We start from the raw sequence: 19,190 nt of genomic DNA, 5'->3' as shown, positions 1-19,190 counted from the left end.
AGATAATATCTGATGCTCAATGATGAAATACATTCAAACCAAAGTCCGCCTCTTTACGGACTCTGCCTAAATAATGTAACAACTATTACACCGCCGTGTCATTACACACAAACGTTGTAATTAAGATTTTAAAATCAAAACACCAGCCAAATCGAAATATTGTCCCCTATTAAGATTCAGAACCACTCATGCGTATCAACCACGTGACTTACAGTTGTAAACACAAAATACGAAAATTTAATTTCGGTTGAAACGAAAATCTTGAACAAGTTTCGTTGGAATGCAGTTTGTTTCGTCAGTTTAGTTCGGAATTTGTTCAGATTTTGAAGGATTTAGTTTTTAATGATGGATTCTCCGTCTGGTACGCAAGGAATTGATCTGTTGTTCAAGAAATTAGGTAATTTTTAATAATAATAAAAACTTTATTTGTCTCTTTAAGACTTTAATTACAAGAGTAAAATGTAAAAAACACCTAAAATGAAATGACAGGAAATAACGACAAAATAATAGTTATTAAAACGCTTGCGGTTAAAATATGTTTACATTTAATTTGAAGAAAGAAACGTGGGCGGTTAATAGTTATGTTAAATTATCCCCAAAACCAACATGTTTGAACTTATTGTTTGCATGGTCAGGCCACAATATTGTTGAAATTCGAAGTCGTGCGCTTGAAAGTATCGTGTTAAAGTTGGACCATGGACTTCTACACGAGGGTGATTTAGTGCAGGAGAAACAACTGATGGTCCGTTTGTTGGAGTGGTTCAACTTTGACCCATCGCCCCAACAATCGGTGGTGCTTCAACTATTGATAAGGTTGACGCAGGTGGGTGGGTTAATGTGGCCCTTATAAATTCTTATGGGTAAAATCATTTAGATCGGTTGGTAGAGAGATGCGTATCAGCGAGTAATATTAATTGTCATGTTTTTTCTGTATTTGGATACTCATAAACGGTAAAAAGTCTCTGCCGTGTTATTACATTTCCCTATTTTTGGTTTCAACATTTATTATAGAACAAACTTTATGTGTATTTATTCATGACTTTCCAATTTATAATATGATTTCTATGACCACAGCACACCTCAGCATGTGACGTGCTCGCCGCCATCGGAGGTCTCACTTTCTTATCCCGTCTCCGACCCAACCTTGACCCCGACACCAAGCCCCAGTGTGATGTCATAATAGACCGATTGTTACATGTCAGCGAGAAAGATTTATCGAAAGCAAGCAATGAGAATCGGAGATGTGTTTACGGGAGGGATGATCAAGATAATGGTGGGGGTTTGCAGTGGGGGATGTATTATATATATGATATCTGCATTTTAAAAGTGAAACAGCTTGCAAAGTGGTCGTTTTTAAACAAATATTTGTATTGGAGTGACTGTCGGCCGTTGTTGTCACATGTAGGTCTAAGATTGTTACAAAATATCTCTTTATAATTATCATCATGAAAATCTACTTTTATATGAATATTATAATATTTATCCTCGTAAAAATCGTAAGTCAAGTGACGGAGCCACGTCAGTCGTTACCGTGCATGTAACTTTGTGGGTGATTGTTTATTTAATTCCACCAGACCCCCATAATACCACCCCCCAAGTTGATTACCCACCGATGGATTACGGATATTTCACCCAACGATCGATCACCAATGATGGGAATGTAAGTTTTATATAAATTCAATAGTAAGTGCAGGGCCAACTTGGAAACTATCTGTTAGGCAGCATATCCTAATAATTTATATGCGGCAAAAGCATTACAAACTTTTAACAACATCTGAGGGAGTTGCTCATATGTTAAATCACAGACAATGTATTTTTAACTTGTTTGTGTTACTGCTGCTGCTTGCTTTAATTTGCCATGCTATTAATACTGGTTGTATAATATATATATATATTTGACACATTTTATATTCGTATAAGTATATCTTTATCGTTGCAGCCGCCGACCCCCCCACTCCCCACCAACGAAGCATCGAGATCCATAGAAACCCCATGTTTGCGTTTCCCTGGATTTCTATGGCACACATTAACAGGAACGGACCGGCACGTGCTGACATCAACTTGCGCTTCTCTATGCTCACCAAGTCCCCACCTCGTACGGAACGCGTGTGCCTTCCTACTCGATGTTATTTTCAGGGACTTCCCCGCTGAGATATTTCTACAAAGACCTTCGATAACTCAGGTGTGAAGTCGAACTTGTCTTAGTTGGTGACGTTATGTTTCTATGTGCTGTATGCCTGTATGGTTCGTTTCTATTCTATATTGCTGAAGTCCTTGTTTAGATTATGAGAACAAAACTCTTCATATCTTTTAACACTTAATTTTAATATATTATATATTATATTTAATTATTATCATTTTTTGTGAAACAAGATATTTATTTATATGTATATAAGATGTTTATGTTGCTACAGACGCTGCTCACCCTTATAAGTGCGCGCCCCGGTGGTCAATTAATGACGAGTTCGTTGGAATGTTTGCGTGCATTGGCCGAGGGTTTGATATCGAGGCTGAATTTCTTTCAAGATCCCGACATGTATTGCCCTCGACAAGGTGGGGGTTGTAGGGGTAATGTTGGGGTTGTAGGGGTAACATGACTTTCCCACTACACAGCATATGTTCTTTAATATATTTGGTGACTGCGATGAGCTCCAACTTTTGAAACAAGGGTGGCATTTGTTTTACCACCTCAGTTTTAAACCTAAAACAGATTTTATAAGCTCAACTTTAACAATGTCGCCCCATATTTCACTTATTGATGTTAAAACATTTTCACCTTTGAGTTTTTGTTTGAAGGCCTTCCTTTTCACTGTGAGAGTCGTAACGGTAGCCAGGGGTCAAGGGTCAACGATAGCGAGGGGTCGCGGGTTGCCTCGTTGACAGGAAGTGACATCATATCTCGATCTGAGGCCGAGGGGTCAGTGAGGGTTGAGAGGATTGGGGGGGATGGGAGGGACCATCAATCTTCTTCATCTGGGAGGTGGGGTACACGTTACTTGTGTATTACTTGTATTGTATCTTGTGTTACCAAAGAAAAGGGAATTAGCAACAAACAACAGTCGTTAAAACACTCCAAAGACCAAAACTACTTGAGTAAAAGTGTCAAAGCTTGGCTGTTAAACGTATATGAAGGCCCATTACCCCAACTCACAATATATTTACTTGCTTTATCAACATTATAATCCCCCCCAGCACCTCCCACATGTCGCACAACAACAGCAGCAACAACTCACAAGGATTCAATAGTTTGGTTTGGGATTCAAGTATTGGGGACGATAATGATGTCGTTGCATTACAACGAACGCAACTTAATACGCCACAGTTTTGCATCGCTAGTTTGGAAGCCACACTTCCTTCATTGAAGACGGATAGCACGAGACTGGCGTTGAATATTATACAGGTGTTGTAAGGGCATATAGGTATATGTAGTTATAGCTTTAAAACATAGAAACCTCATTGAATAATGGAAAACAACAATGTATACGCTGTATTAGGGTGTTACACAATAATGTCACCCCTGTTTCAAAAGTTGGAGTGAAATGTCGCTTCAAGTCGCGTAAAGTTAAGGTTGTGCTACATTGGTAGTAGGTAGTTATATGTACACCTTATGTATACATACATGTTTGAAGTATATAAGTACCCACATATACATATGTACCACATCCAGCCCACTAAACACCCAACCCCCCCACAGACAATATCTCCGCTTATTCAACTTCTCGGCAAAACTATTCGTGCCGATAAATTATGGATCGACGCATCTAATGTTGCACAAAATATTGTGAGTATTATGTTTGGTGTTGTAGAGCGTGTAGCACTCATATTGTTGAACGGTCCAATCATAACAGAATAAACCAAGTATTACTAAATATACAGTAAACGAACATTGGTGTGCTGAAGTTAAATTTTACCAACAATGAGCATCATCGGTTGAATCTACAAACTTATGTTCATAATTATTGTTATCACTTACCAATAGGCCAACTATACATACATTATAAACTTATCGACAGCAAAGCAAGTTGTGTGGATTACTTGAGACATTGGGAGATGTGTTGATGTATCACTACCATATGAGTGACAACACAACACAGTGGACGAACAAACAATGGTCGATACATGAAGGTCGTTCACATCGTGTTGTTTTCCAAACAATGGCTGGGTTTGTGGTGGACGTGTTGCAAGCTGTGGTACCTGTGGAACAGGTAGTTATTGTAGTGATGTCATTGTGGTATCATGGTGATGTCATGATGATGTCATTGTAGTATCACGGTGATGTCATGATGATGTCATTGATAATGTCATCACTTATATAACTCCCCCAGGCAAACAGAGTATTGAAGACAAGTTTATCGCAAGCATTATACGTGGTTGCAATCGACGAGTGCATGAGGCTGGGATACGATGACGTCACAGATATAGCGTTGGAATATTTAAAGGAGGCCAACCATGATAAATATGAAGTGGTTGAGAGGTTGAGGAAGGTGGTGGCTTCATTCACACACACCCACATGTTGCACCACGAATATAAGGTGGTTTTTTGGTTTCTTCAATGGTTTTCACACCCATAGCTATTAAAGGAGGGCGCCAATCGTATCACTGTTTACTTGTTTGCATAGAAAAAAAAAATTGAAACATCACCAACCGAACTTATATTTTCCACACATAGTTTTTACTTAAAACGTGTTTTAACGACTATTGTTTTGATCTTCGCTATCGTAACTAAAGGCACCGATAAAAGTTTGTGTTATTACAACCTAACTAAGTTATTACAACCCCTCACAGGAGTTACAACAAGCAAGCGACATCAACCTTGAGTTGATCGAGATAATTGAAAGTAGTTTGCTTGGTTTAGACCACCGACCCCACCCTACGCATATAACGAGGGTGGTTCATGTTATTTCCAAGGTTTTCCATGATAATGGGACAGGTAAGTTGTGTGTTAGAAATAAATTGTTATACTTGGGTAGTAGTTCTATATGAGTGAGGTACTTGCTGGAGGAGATAGGGGTTTATGCCAGAGCCGCCCCATTATCACAACAGCCATATTTCTTTAATAGCCTATGCCTTGTAATAAATTCTAATAAATGAACGTGTGGTGCACAGATATACTTGAATGGAATATACGTCTCCCATTTAAAACATCAAAAACTTTTAAGTTTAATTTTTGTCGCTTCTACCACCCCTCCCGCTTGTAGAAATTGTTTTTAAGTCTTTGTTTATTGTTTCACCAGAAGACAAGATACGAACAACAAGCAAACTAATATTGCTACGTTTATTTGCACACCCATTGGTGCAAGTACGCAGATACACATATGAGGAATGTTTGAATATTGCGCGGATGAGTGTGAATGTTACATCAGCTGCGGAACACCATGGTCATACACAAAGCTATGCATGCAGGTATTATGACATCATCAGTAATGACATCATAATAGTAGATGTTATTCAATAAATACCTCTTTTGATAAATACCAACAATTTATTGCAGCTTTGTTACGTCTTTTGTTTAACGAGACTTCTTTAGAGCGTGACAACGCTGCTGTTGCTAACATTATACATGTATATCTTCATGTTGTCTCGCTGCTGTAATAAAATTAACAATTTTATTAAAAACTCTAATATTAAGTCATACCTGATGGCAACAATATATAATACAACATATGTTCCACTCACAGGTTCTTGTTGGACAGTGAAATATTATACGAGGTATGCACGCATGGGTTGGCCGATACGTCACGTTTGGTATCTTACCCCGCACAAGAACTTATATCCACGTTATTACACGGTCGTGTGTTGATGGGTGAAGGGGTGTGGGGGCAACTAACGGGGGCGATGGATCGGGTGTTACCCGTTCTTCAGGTGGGTGGTTATATATCACAGGCATGGTGTTGTGTAATATAGATGTGATGCCAACCCATTGTAATTGTGACAATCTACATAATAACATTGAAATGTTTAGATTATTGTGCCCTGTGCACCAACATAAATGTAACATTAGCGGTGTATGGGGCATTTCACCTGATCCTTTAAAGGGTGGGGTCATCATATATCTTAACACCACAGTCCTGCAAACAGCTTTTATGAGCGTAACTTTTTTAGTAATATCATATTTTGTGGTACATTCCAAAATTCTGCTGTATCAATAGTTATATATGTGTTATACTTGATACTTCCACCCATACACCCCAGGCCTTCAGTGGTGAATCGGAGATTCTGTGCACCTCTATAACCACCTACATCGCCCAATCACATTCTAATGATACAAATGCATTGAAATCATGGGTTCGAGGGTTAATGTTGAAACATAGGGAGTCGAGGGGGGTCGCTGCAAACAAACTACAACGAATGTTTAATATCAAAATATCAGGTGTGTGTTTCAAACATGCTGTTTATGATAATATATGATAATATGTCGGTTGATTTTAACCATGTTTATTCTTATCATTCATGTTCAATACTTGGACAAGTAAACTGAATCCTAAATTGGTGCAACAACCTGTCCTGTTCGGCCTTGAGTTAATTAATGTTTAATATATAGTGGTAGTTCATGTGATGTAAAATGGTGAAGAACCATCAAATTACACTCATGAACCCACCAATGCACGTCTGTATAACCTGCTTATTGTATTATGCATTAAGCTTGAGAGCCAGTGGTTTACAACCCTGACCCTACCAACCCATATAACACCTTACCATGCCCAGGTGATAATCATACATATATACCAACCCCTCCACCCAGGACTTACCGACCTCCTAATAATGGACACCCCCCTCTCCCTGATCCCACGTGATGAGTTGGATAGTTTCCGCATCCGTCGTTGTATCTTCCAGGAAGGTGCGGTTGTTCGTATGTTGTCCGTGTTCCGGTCATCGACCACTGAACCAACCACACGCATAGGAGCGTTGCGCCAACTTTCCACCATGCTCGAGGATCCAACCCTGCACCCCGCGTTCATACAACACAACGGTCTCGATTCAATCACTCATAAACTGAAACAACTATCCGCTGATGATGTCACAATCCTCATTGATGATGTCAGACCCGCTGTTAGCGCTTGCATCACGATCATGAAGTTGATCATGAGACATGATGCTGCTTCACGTGATAAGTTGTCTCATGATCATGGCATAATCATGAGGTTGATCCACTTAGCCAACCTTACCAGGCTAACCACAGCCATGATACACGACGTATGTGTGGTGTTGGCCATGCTTGTATTCCATGATGTGTTGAGGGAACATGTTCGAACACCCAACCAACCAATGCAAGTTGTTGAACTAAGTTTGCCGTCAGCTGTAGTTGCGAGATACCAGGTATGTATATGTTAGTGTAATATATATATATCGCTTACAACCACACACACATACATATATACAACCACACACATAAGGCGAATGTTAGGGTGTCAACTTATAACAGGAGTAACAACAAGCATGTACCCCCAGTTTTAAGCGTTTACCCTCACCACTCATAGACCAGGATAAACAAAACTATTCACCCCCCCCCCCCCATAGATCCCCTTCCTGTGCCCGTCCCATCACACCGTAAGCATCCATCGTACTCTAACCCACCCCCCACCCACCATGCATGATGAGGTGGCAACAGGACCAGCGTCCTCGGCGTTGCGCATAGGATGGAACATGGCCGCACACGGGAACCACGTCCCAACCGCTTGTAATGATACCACTACTAATATGGATGATGGTGAGTTATCAATATTATTATAATGTAAAGGTACAGTAATGGTTTGCACTGCTACCATTGTGAATGTCTTTATAGTCATACCAACCATTAATTATATTGTTTGTCAGCGGTTGTGCTTGCTCATCGCTGCTACCATTGTGGGCGTATGTGTCTTTGGGCAAGACACTTAACGTCAATTACTCCAACCCTGTGTCACTAATGGGTTGTTTGAGTTGTTAAATTAAACACCTGTGCTATAACGACTGCCGTTACCCAACCACAACCACCATTATGACATAACAATCATGTTCACCCACCATAGATGACAACACAATGGACTTTTGTCTCACTGAATCCGATCGAACAATGCTTGTATTCTCACACCCCGATACTGCTGCTGATGACCTCATAGACGCTATTATGACATCACAATCACATGCGGCAGCCATTCATATATTCCTGTTACTCCGTATTATGACATCATCGACCCACATGTCAATCAAACTAACACAGTCGATGTTTAAACTCGAGGAGGAGGGGTGGAAGGTTGCCATCGGGAAGTTTCTTAAGGTGGGTGGGTTATGGTTGCCAACAATTATAAATATGTATCATAACATCATACACTTGTAACCCAATGGTTCTGGGTTGGAGGTTCAATGCTGCTACATTGTGTCCTTGGGTGAGACAACAGTGAAGTGCAAAACATGGTCTTTAATTAACACGGTATATCATCCCCCACGCTCCCATATATCATATGTTTGCACCCAATCAATGCATGATACCCCCCCCCCAACCTCAGGTCCCCCCTTCCTGCTATGAGGATGAAGTGCTCCTTATCCACCTAGTGGCCACATTGGATGACTTCCTCTCAATAACGGAAACCACGTCGACTCCCACCCCCCTTCTACAATGGATGGTCGCCCATATATCGGGGAGTCCCCTGCTTAAAGTGCTTGAATCATCTGAACTCCAAAAGGAACCGGTTTCATCCAACGTTGGAGATCCTGTTGTATCTTCCGTAACCATACGTAGACAGCTATGTAAACATATCCTATCATTGTTGACGCATGTGGCACGATTGTTACATCACTGGGAGAGGAATGAGGTGATTATGATGTCATAATAGTGATTGGTATTGCTATATGACCTAATTCTAATACAGCAATTTATTATTTTATGATTATTCGATTTGACTTCAGCAGCGTGAACATTAGTCAGCCTGTTTAAACCAGCAATATATCAATACGGTGATCAATTCCCACACGAGTTGTTTATTGTAACAATTAGTTTAAAAATCTTACATAAACTGTTGCTGTTGAAGATATTGTAATTTGAAAACACCAATTTCCGTAATTGATTACAGTACTGACATTCTGACTTTGATCACGGTCAATTATAACAACATTGTTTATGATTGACAGGAATTCGTACAATTTCATCGAGAAGTACGAACCGTTATATTAGTTCGACTTCGTCTAGCAGACGCACCACAGTTTTACGACCTACCATCCATGGAAGTGACTTTACAATGTCTGGTTCACTTCAGTGCTAACCAAGTACCTGTTGATGGAGGTGGGGGGGTTATTGTGGTGGACATGGCTGATAAAGTGTTGCTGCAACAATTGCTTGGCACGCTACTGGAGGTGGGTGTGTGTAAGGTGTTGTGTGGGGGGGGTGGGGTAATAGTACACCAAGTACAGCCTGTACAAATATACAATATATTGTATGGGTGACACCATGTGTTATGGTGTGCACTTTTATATTTATCTGAAATTAATGTAGTGGGCATGGTATGAGGGGTAGGGATTATGCATGTTGTTCACCAACCATAATTACAACATAATAATAAATGTACAGATTGTATCAGCTTTCCATATCGGCAGTGGAGCAAGTAGTTTGTCATACATGGGTAAAGGTGTGAGCAGATGTTCAACACAATGTATATTACAACTAACCAGGGAGATGGCGCTGTTTGATGTACAGGTAACGTTCGTATAACATATGTAGGTTTTCTAAGTTGCCAGCTATACACTAAACAATCACCCGCAAAGTTACATACGTGTTAACTTGTAAGCGGGCACGAGGTGTATGAAACAGAACACCCGTGTTATAACAACTGTTGTTGCCCCGCCATGCGAGGATAAATAAGTTACATACGTGGTAACTTGTAGGCGGGCACGAGGTGTATGAAACACCCGTGTTAACGACTGTCGTTGCCATAACACAAGTTACACCCAACCATATTGTACAGGATTGGCCGAGTAGTCTTGTATATTTATCAACCAACCAAGCTTCTGGATTGGGTTGGTTTGTTCCACTATGGTCGGCACGCGATCCTCGAACACGATATGCTGGGTTGGCTGTGGCTGCAGCTGTCAGTCAAACAAGGAAGGGTTGCTCGTTGTTGATGAAGGGGTTCCAACATTGCGCTGGTGGATTGTGGAGTATGGTATGTTATATATAATACGCCTATTTATTATGTTGATAACTGTATCTCACCCCACAGACACTATGCGTTATACTCGACCACTCTGAATGCAGTGCAGTACGAGGGCAAGCCATGGACTTATTATGTAATATGACGTCACATAAGTTTGCTTCACACGCGGATGTAGCTGGAGGTGATTTGTGGCAGGTGGGTGGGGTTGGGGCAGGTGGGGTGGGTTGGGTTGGGTTGGGTGGGTGGGGGTGGGTTGGGTTGGGTTGGGGTGGGTTGGGGTGGGTTGGGGTGGGTTGGGGTGGGTTGGGTTGGGTTGGGTTGGGTTGGGTTGGGCTGGGTTGGGCTGGATTGGGTTGGGTTGGGTTGGGTTGGGTTGGGTTGGGTTGGGTTGGGCTGGGTTGGGTTGGGTTGGGCTGGATTGGGTTGGGTTGGGTTGGGTTGTATACAATGCATTCAGTGGTAGGTGGTGGGGATAATGCTATGTATTAATAAAGGGATATATATTGATAATACAGGTAGACAAATATTATAAATAGTTCGGTATCGTTTCATTACTATTGTTACAACAGACACCATTGTTACATCAATACCATGTATTGCGCAACCATGCTGCCATCCTGTTCAGTCTGTTGCAAAGTTTGTTGTGAAGAACCAACGTAAACCTCTCTTGAACTTTTCCAATCGTAGTTACTTATTTGTTAGTCAAACATTGAAAGTTTACCTTGTAACAGGGCCCGGTGGTACAAGATGAAACATCGGACACCACATTGTACGGTATACAAGCATTGCATGTGTTGCTACACCACGCACACCTGTATGAACATATATCACTGATGCTGGCCAAGTATTATCCCAACGCATATGTTAGATCACCTGCGTATCTTAACAACATGGTGGTCGCTGCAACCATTGAATCAATACAAGGTGAGATGTTTTCTATTAACGTGGTTTATAGTTATTTATTGCGCAATACTGTGGTTTATAGTTATTTATTGCGCAACACTGTGGTGTATAGTTATTTATTGCGCAATACTGTGGTTTATAGTTATTTATTGCGCAACACTGTGGTGTATAGTTATTTATTGCGCAACACTGTGGTTTATAGTTATTTATTGCGCAACACTGTGGTTTATAGTTATTTATTGCGCAACACTGTGGTGTATAGTTATTTATTGCGCAACACTGTGGTGTATAGTTATTTATTGCGCAACACTGTGGTGTATAGTTATTTATTGCGCAACACTGTGGTGTATAGTTATTTATTGCGCAACACTGCAGGTTCAGAGACGTGCAGCACTTCAACTTTGACCCCGTTATCGCAAGCGAGCATTTCAAGGGATCTTTCACACAATAATAATAAGGTGGGGTATATGTACATTTACTTTAATTTCCTATGCTATGTGGGTGAGGTCCTTGTCAGGTGACCTTAGTCGCCCCACCACCTGACCCACTTATACAAACCCAATAATAGCAACACTAACCCCAACCTAAAACTTCCAGGAAATATTTCCACCAAGTTTGCCACGGTTGACCACACTAACCCATGATACAGGTAACCATTGTTGTGTAATAATCAACATTATGACATCATCATGTTTCAATATGACATCACAGGGACACAGGTTCATGGTAGCGAGTCTATGACATCATCGATGACATCATCAGTGACATCACTTCCTGCTGAATGGAGGTCGCTCGTTACCCCCTCACTTGTGACATCACTATGCCGATTGTTACGTAACTTGGTGTGTTTGTCAACAATGGATATTGTTACATCACTTGTCAATCAAAATATCTTGCACACGATGAACGAGTAAGTTACATCGAATAAACGTGTGGTTTGTTATATAAGCACCAAACCTGGGGTGGCAGGGTGGCCACTGCATTAAACATTACAACCAACAAGTTAGATTAATATGATTGTGTGTCTAACTATCCCTGCCTCCCCTGTGTTTAGGCTTGGCACTCACGGCACTGCCAGCATTTGTTGAAGTTTTCCTGCATTTTATTAAAATTTTAAACGTTTGGCTGCATGTTTACTAAACTTCATTATTCCACAGTTTGCTTGACGTTGAACGAACCAATGAACAACTAATGTATGAGGGTGTGGGTGTTGGTGGGGGTGGAGGTGGGGGTGTTGGTGGGGGTGGGGGTGCTACGTACCACGGGGTTGGTTTGGTGACTCAACACACATGGACGATACGTTTGTTCCACGCTGTTGTAGCATCCGATGCAAACACGGCAGAATTATTCACTCATCCTAACCAAACATTCGTTGCAAACGCTGTGGCCGCGTTGAAGATCAAATCAACAGGTTGGTGGTGTTGGGGTGTTTGGTGGAATGCTGGTGGGAGGGTCTGGGGTGACATTGATAAATTCTAGATAAATAGCAAATTCAAATTATTTGTGTAAACGCCGAACATCTGGTAAACTTTTTAAAACTTGGATGCTTAAACATATGATTTCACCTTTGTTTTAAAAGTAGGGGTGACAACCCCCCCCCCCCCCAGGCCCCCTATTTTACCCATATGTTAACCCCATGTTATTACTATCTTGGTAGATACGAAACACAGCAAATTATTGGAGGAATTGCACGGATCATCATTAAGTTTCCTAACGTGCCTCGTACACCAGGATCAACGCAAGTTTCTACATACGTCGTTTACGAAGGAGTGGCACACCATATATGGTAGCGCGGGTTTAACTATAATGATGGTTGTTGGTTCAACCAACACTGTATTGTGTTTACTTCCATTTAATTCAAGTTTAACCTGTTTAATTCAACCCAACAAAATAAGCTTCACTAAGTAGGGCAGCTCGAAAAGTTGTCTTTTACTTTAGGGAAGCTTAATTGGGGCTTTTATAATGACAAAGAGTCTTTTGGTTTTGCTTTAAACATTGATGGTAACTTTCCAAACTACTATGGTGCCTTGTAGCTTACATGGGTCAATTAGGCAGTGCACATTATGGAGTTCCCATCATTCCAACTTATACAGCATAATAGCTACTTTAACCCCCCCCCCCCCAACAGAGGGAACGACGACCATCCTCAACACAAACCCTCGTTTAAAAACATCCGTGTTACAATTGTTTGCTCTCTTGTTTAAATCATGTGATCGGAACCAAGGCTTTGGATTGGTCGATATTATTCAAGCAAGGAGAGGTAGGATTGTGATTGGTTGGTGGGGTTGATGAAATGATGATGTTTCTCACGCAGGTGAAACATGCGATTCACGTGAACTCACTCTCATGATGATAAACATAATGGAGATGGTGGTGATACAACCAAGTATAGGATTGCATGGAGAAGCTAACCATTGCTTTGTAGCTGTATGCGAGGGGTTGGGGAATCTATTCGCGTGTTCATCTGTTAGCAGGGGTGTGGCTATGGAAGGTGGGTGTGGCAGGGGTGTGGAAAGTGGGTGTGGCAGGGGTAAAAAAGTAGTTTTGACCCCGCCCAAGCTAAAATATCAAAGGTAAAAGTTTCAAATAATGATCCAAATCAACCATACTTGTGGTGTCTGTGGGCGTAGATGATAACTATAAGCCCACAAATAACTATAAGCTATCCCCACAAATAACTATAAGCCATCCCCACAAATAACTATAAGCCATCCCCACAAATAACTATAAGCTATCCCCACAAATAACTATAAGCCATCCCCACAAATAACTATAAGCTATCCCCACAAATAACTATAAGCTATCCCCACAAATAACTATAAGCCATCCCCACAAATAACTATAAGCTATCCCCACAAATAACTATAAGCCATCCCCACAAATAACTATAAGCCATCCCCACAAATAACTATAAGCTATCCCCACAAATAACTATAAGCCATCCCCACAAATAACTATAAGCTATCCCCACAAATAACTATAAGCCATCCCCACAAATAACTATAAGCCATCCCCACAAATAACTATAAGCCATCCCCACAAATAACATGTTCCATCCATAAAGTTGGATTCTTCGAACGTTGTTTGCAAGAAATTGAAAGATTTCACGAAAAACTTCGGCTGAAGTTTCAAACCAACAATTTCAACAAAGAATCGACAATCACTGGTTTGTTGGGATAATTGCTATTGTTTATATGGTTATGACATCATAATGTATTGTTTAGATGATTGTGAGTCACAGATTCAACCGATATTATCGCTAACCTCGTTAATCACCAACATGATCAGCGGGAACACGGGGTCAAAAGTTCATGCGGCTTCGTCTATGCTTGCTAAGGTATTATGATGTCATACATTTAGATTATGACGTAATACATTATGACATCACAGATTATGACGTAATACATTATGACATCACAGATTATGACACACTTATGGTCATGGACGAACAATTCAAACAAAATGTTGGTTGTGTTGATGGAGTTGGTTGCCACGTATACCGCGCATTGTGAACAAGGTAACTTGTACCACATATATACCACATATATACCACATATATACCACATATATACCACATATATACCACATATATATACCACATATATACCACATATATACCACATATATACCACATATATATACCACATATATACCACATATATACCACATATATATACCACATATATATACCACATATATACCACATATATACCACATATATATACCACATATATACCACATATATACCACATATATACCACATATATATACCACATATATATACCACATATATACCACATATATACCACATATATACCACATATATATACCACATATATACCACATATATACCACATATATATACCACATATATACCACATATATATACCACATATATACCACATATATACCACATATATATACCACATATATACCACATATATACCACATATATACCACATATATACCACATATATACCACATATATATACCACATATATACCACATATATATACCACATATATACCACATATATACCACATATATACCACATATATACCACATATATACCACATATATATACCACATATATATACCACATATATATACCACATATATACCACATATATACCACATATATACCACATATATATACCACATATATACCACATATATATACCACATATATACCACATATATACCACATATATATACCACATATATACCACATATATATACCACATATATACCACATATATACCACATATATACCACATATATATACCACATATATACCACATATATATACCACATATATACCACATATATACCACATATATACCACATATATATACCACATATATACCACATATATACCACATATATATACCACATATATATACCACATATATACCACATATATACCACATATATACCACATATATATACCACATATATATACCACATATATACCACATATATACCACATATATACCACATATATATACCACATATATACCACATATATATACCACATATATACCACATATATACCACATATATATACCACATATATACCACATATATACCACATATATATACCACATATATATACCACATATATACCACATATATACCACATATATATACCACATATATACCACATATATACCACATATATATACCACATATATACCATATATATATACCACATATATACCACATATATACCACATATATACCACATATATATACCACATATATACCACATATATATACCACATATATACCACATATATATACCACATATATACCACATATATACCACATATATATACCACATATATACCACATATATACCACATATATACCACATATATATACCACATATATACCATATATATATACCACATATATACCACATATATACCACATATATACCACATATATACCACATATATATACCACATATATACCACATATATACCACATATATACCACATATATATACCACATATATACCATATATATATACCACATATATACCACATATATACCACATATATACCACATATATATACCACATATATATACCACATATATATACCACATATATACCACATATATACCACATATATATACCACATATATACCATATATATATACCACATATATACCACATATATACCACATATATACCACATATATATACCACATATATACCACATATATATACCACATATATACCACATATATATACCACATATATACCACATATATACCACATATATATACCACATATATACCACATATATACCACATATATACCACATATATATACCACATATATACCACATATATATACCACATATATACCACATATATATACCACATATATATACCACATATATATACCACATATATACCACATATATACCACATATATACCACATATATACCACATATATACCACATATATACCACATATATACCACATATATACCACATATATACCACATATATACCACATATATACCACATATATACCACATATATACCACATATATACCACATATATACCACATATATACCACATATATACCACATATATACCACATATATATACCACATATATACCACATATATATACCACATATATACCACATATATACCACATATATACCACATATATATACCACATATATACCACATATATACCACATATATATACCACATATATATACCACATATATATACCACATATATACCACATATATACCACATATATACCACATATATATACCACATATATACCACATATATACCACATATATACAACATATATACCATATATATACCACACATATATACCACATATATACCACATATATACCACACATATATACATTACATATTAACTTTTCTACACAACCCCATGTTTAACCAACCCGATAAATACTCACCACACCATGTGTGGTAAACATTCAACAAAATAAGTGAAATATATTCTACTTGATACAACATGTATGTACCTTACATGTTGTATCTATTACATAGTGATGTACCTTACATGTTGTATCTATTACATAGTGATGTACCTTGCGTGTTGTATCTATTACATGGTGATGTACCTTACATGTTGTATCTATTACATAGTGATGTACCTTACATGTTGTATCTATTACATAGTGATGTACCTTGCATGTTGTATCTATTACATAGTGATGTACCTTACATGTTGTATCTATTACATAGTGATGTACACTACCATGCACCAGTAATAACCAATACGCATAACATTTGTTATTATCATCCCAGCGTGCACCAGTATAACCACGAACCATCCCGGCCACCCCAGCATATTATCCTCCGTTCTACAAACCTGTCGTGATGTTCAAACATTGGTTTTATCGAGAAGCAAAACTAAACCTGGATTTATTCGTTTGGTTTTCAACATTCTTATCAATGTGTCGATATCGGGGGAATGTCGCGCGCTGATGTGGAAGGTCGGTGTGATGTGGTGTTACGTGTTATAATATTTATAGTGACCCCTCCCCAATCATGTTCTGTCTCTATATTTTGCCTCAGTGAGTTCACCTTGTCTGGGATCTAGTGTTTGACCTTGATGATCACGCTTTCAAAAAATGTCGCAAACATTTTAATTAAACACGAAACGCCGGTCTCCTAGATATTCGCTGGCGTTCCAATTCGTTACTTTTGGAGAGAGTAACTTCACAACGATCGAAAAATGATTAAAGAGAAAGCTACACTGACTAGTCTTGCTATCATTTAGTAGGTTCACTTTTTGTTTTAAGATTTTTCGCCCTTTGTGTGCAACAGACTTAATCCTCGGCCCAATGTTTGGCCGAGGGCACGAGTCCAGGCTTGGCTGGCTGTCAAGGGACTACAAACATAATATCAACTAATCCCCCCCCCCACCCCACACAGACGAACTTACTTGAATTATTCCCGGCCACCGCCGATCGAGGTCAACACCCCAAACGATCTAAACAACAAACAATATTATTAGAATGTTGGTTGAGTTTCATGTACGCCCTATCTTTCCATACAGATGGACAACTTAATATACTCAAGTTAAGAGGTTTGTTGCGTTTATTTGTCTTTATGTTTGTTTATTAATATTTCTTCAACGTATTCCTCCTCCAGATATATTTGATGTCCTCGTTGAATTATTTAAATCAAAGACAAACGCCCAACTTACGTTGAACATAATAAGGAACCTTTGTTTTCATTCACCAAGTAAGAACAGGATCAGTTCAAACGGTGGGTTGGTTTAGTTGTAATTCGATGCTAAAATAGTTTTGTTAGTAAATCTTTTTTCCAATGATTTTACAACAACTTTGTTTAAGGCTAGAGGCCATTGTGACATCTACTTAATAAACGTGTCGTTAATAAAGTTTTATGCATTCAAACATATATATACCTTATACCGCATACACATATTGTACATACACCTTGCATAACTATACCTCCCCCCCAGATTCAGTGGTTGACGTTCTATTATCAAACCTCGATAATAAACAAACACGAATGGATTCGTCAATCGCTCTGCTTACTTTGTTGTGTAACAATCAAAAGGTGAGGCTGGTTATATATAGTGGTGTCTTTCAATACTAACTACGTATAATATTCCGAACATGGTCTGTATTGTATCACATACATAGTTCATGCACTGTATACACCATACCCAGCATACATACCTTAAACATAACCCCCCACCAGGCAAAGGTCCATCTTAAAGGAGCGGGTCTAAGCAAACGCGTTCAACATTCGTTGGATAAACTATCACTAGAGGGCTGGGAGGGTGAGGAGAAATATAAGAGGTGTTTAGAGGATGTGTTGGTCATTATGACGGGGTGATGACGTCACCATTGATGTTCGTTATACTCGTTACACGTTGCTGCTAGATTGTTTATCACACGTAGTTTAAATACAATATTATTAACAATGTTGGTGGTGGTTTGTGGTGTTTGAGCAAGATACCTGACTACGTGCAATGTGTGGAGGGGACTGTTGCAACAATCCCATGAAAAATGCTCGGGGAAATACATGGCATTGTAAGATCCAGGTAAATATAGTTGGCAACTACCAACATAGTTTGTGCATGGTAATATTCCAAACGTGTGTAGACAGTTTATT

At 38.7% G+C, this 19,190-nt stretch overlaps 1 protein-coding gene across 2 annotated transcripts; it reads left to right on the top strand.

Moving 5' to 3' along the window:
* The first annotated feature begins 208 nt into the window (after positions 1-208).
* Positions 209-18,999, top strand: LOC149741038 (rotatin-like). 2 transcript variants are annotated; one of them, XM_089878371.1, is made up of 39 exons: positions 209-397; positions 636-823; positions 1,075-1,273; positions 1,575-1,660; positions 1,940-2,182; positions 2,415-2,553; positions 2,797-2,980; positions 3,193-3,400; positions 3,695-3,781; positions 4,014-4,205; positions 4,326-4,532; positions 4,786-4,930; positions 5,238-5,403; positions 5,679-5,862; positions 6,193-6,370; positions 6,743-7,317; positions 7,519-7,708; positions 8,010-8,257; positions 8,487-8,792; positions 9,109-9,330; positions 9,545-9,670; positions 9,939-10,136; positions 10,194-10,322; positions 10,859-11,051; positions 11,406-11,488; positions 11,628-11,679; positions 11,742-11,940; positions 12,188-12,441; positions 12,688-12,816; positions 13,159-13,290; positions 13,345-13,521; positions 14,095-14,196; positions 14,255-14,367; positions 14,451-14,547; positions 17,349-17,536; positions 17,979-18,132; positions 18,198-18,314; positions 18,532-18,629; positions 18,774-18,999. In XM_089878371.1, exons 1-39 carry the CDS (start codon positions 343-345, stop codon positions 18,909-18,911), a joined length of 6,681 nt encoding a protein of 2,226 aa, XP_089734497.1. In that variant the 5' UTR covers positions 209-342; the 3' UTR covers positions 18,912-18,999. The 2 variants fall into 2 exon arrangements, with proteins under 2 accessions (XP_089734497.1, XP_089734489.1); XM_089878363.1 differs by having other exon boundaries at positions 5,235-5,403.
* Positions 19,000-19,190: the final 191 nt, after the last annotated feature.

Source organism: Ciona robusta, chromosome 1, assembly GCF_009617815.1.
Source record: "Ciona robusta chromosome 1, ASM961781v2".
Classification (NCBI taxonomy): domain Eukaryota; kingdom Metazoa; phylum Chordata; class Ascidiacea; order Phlebobranchia; family Cionidae; genus Ciona; species Ciona robusta.
This window is presented reverse-complemented; position numbering and strand designations above follow the sequence as displayed.

Coding starts and splice junctions, on each gene's coding strand:
- LOC149741038 (XM_089878363.1), top strand. CDS start 343: ATGATGGATTCTCCGTCTGGTACGCAAGGAATTGATCTGTTGTTCAAG. Junction 1,274..1,574: donor GAGGGATGATCAAGATAATG/GTGGGGGTTTGC, acceptor TAATTCCACCAG/ACCCCCATAATACCACCCCC. Junction 8,793..9,108: donor ATCACTGGGAGAGGAATGAG/GTGATTATGATG, acceptor TATGATTGACAG/GAATTCGTACAATTTCATCG.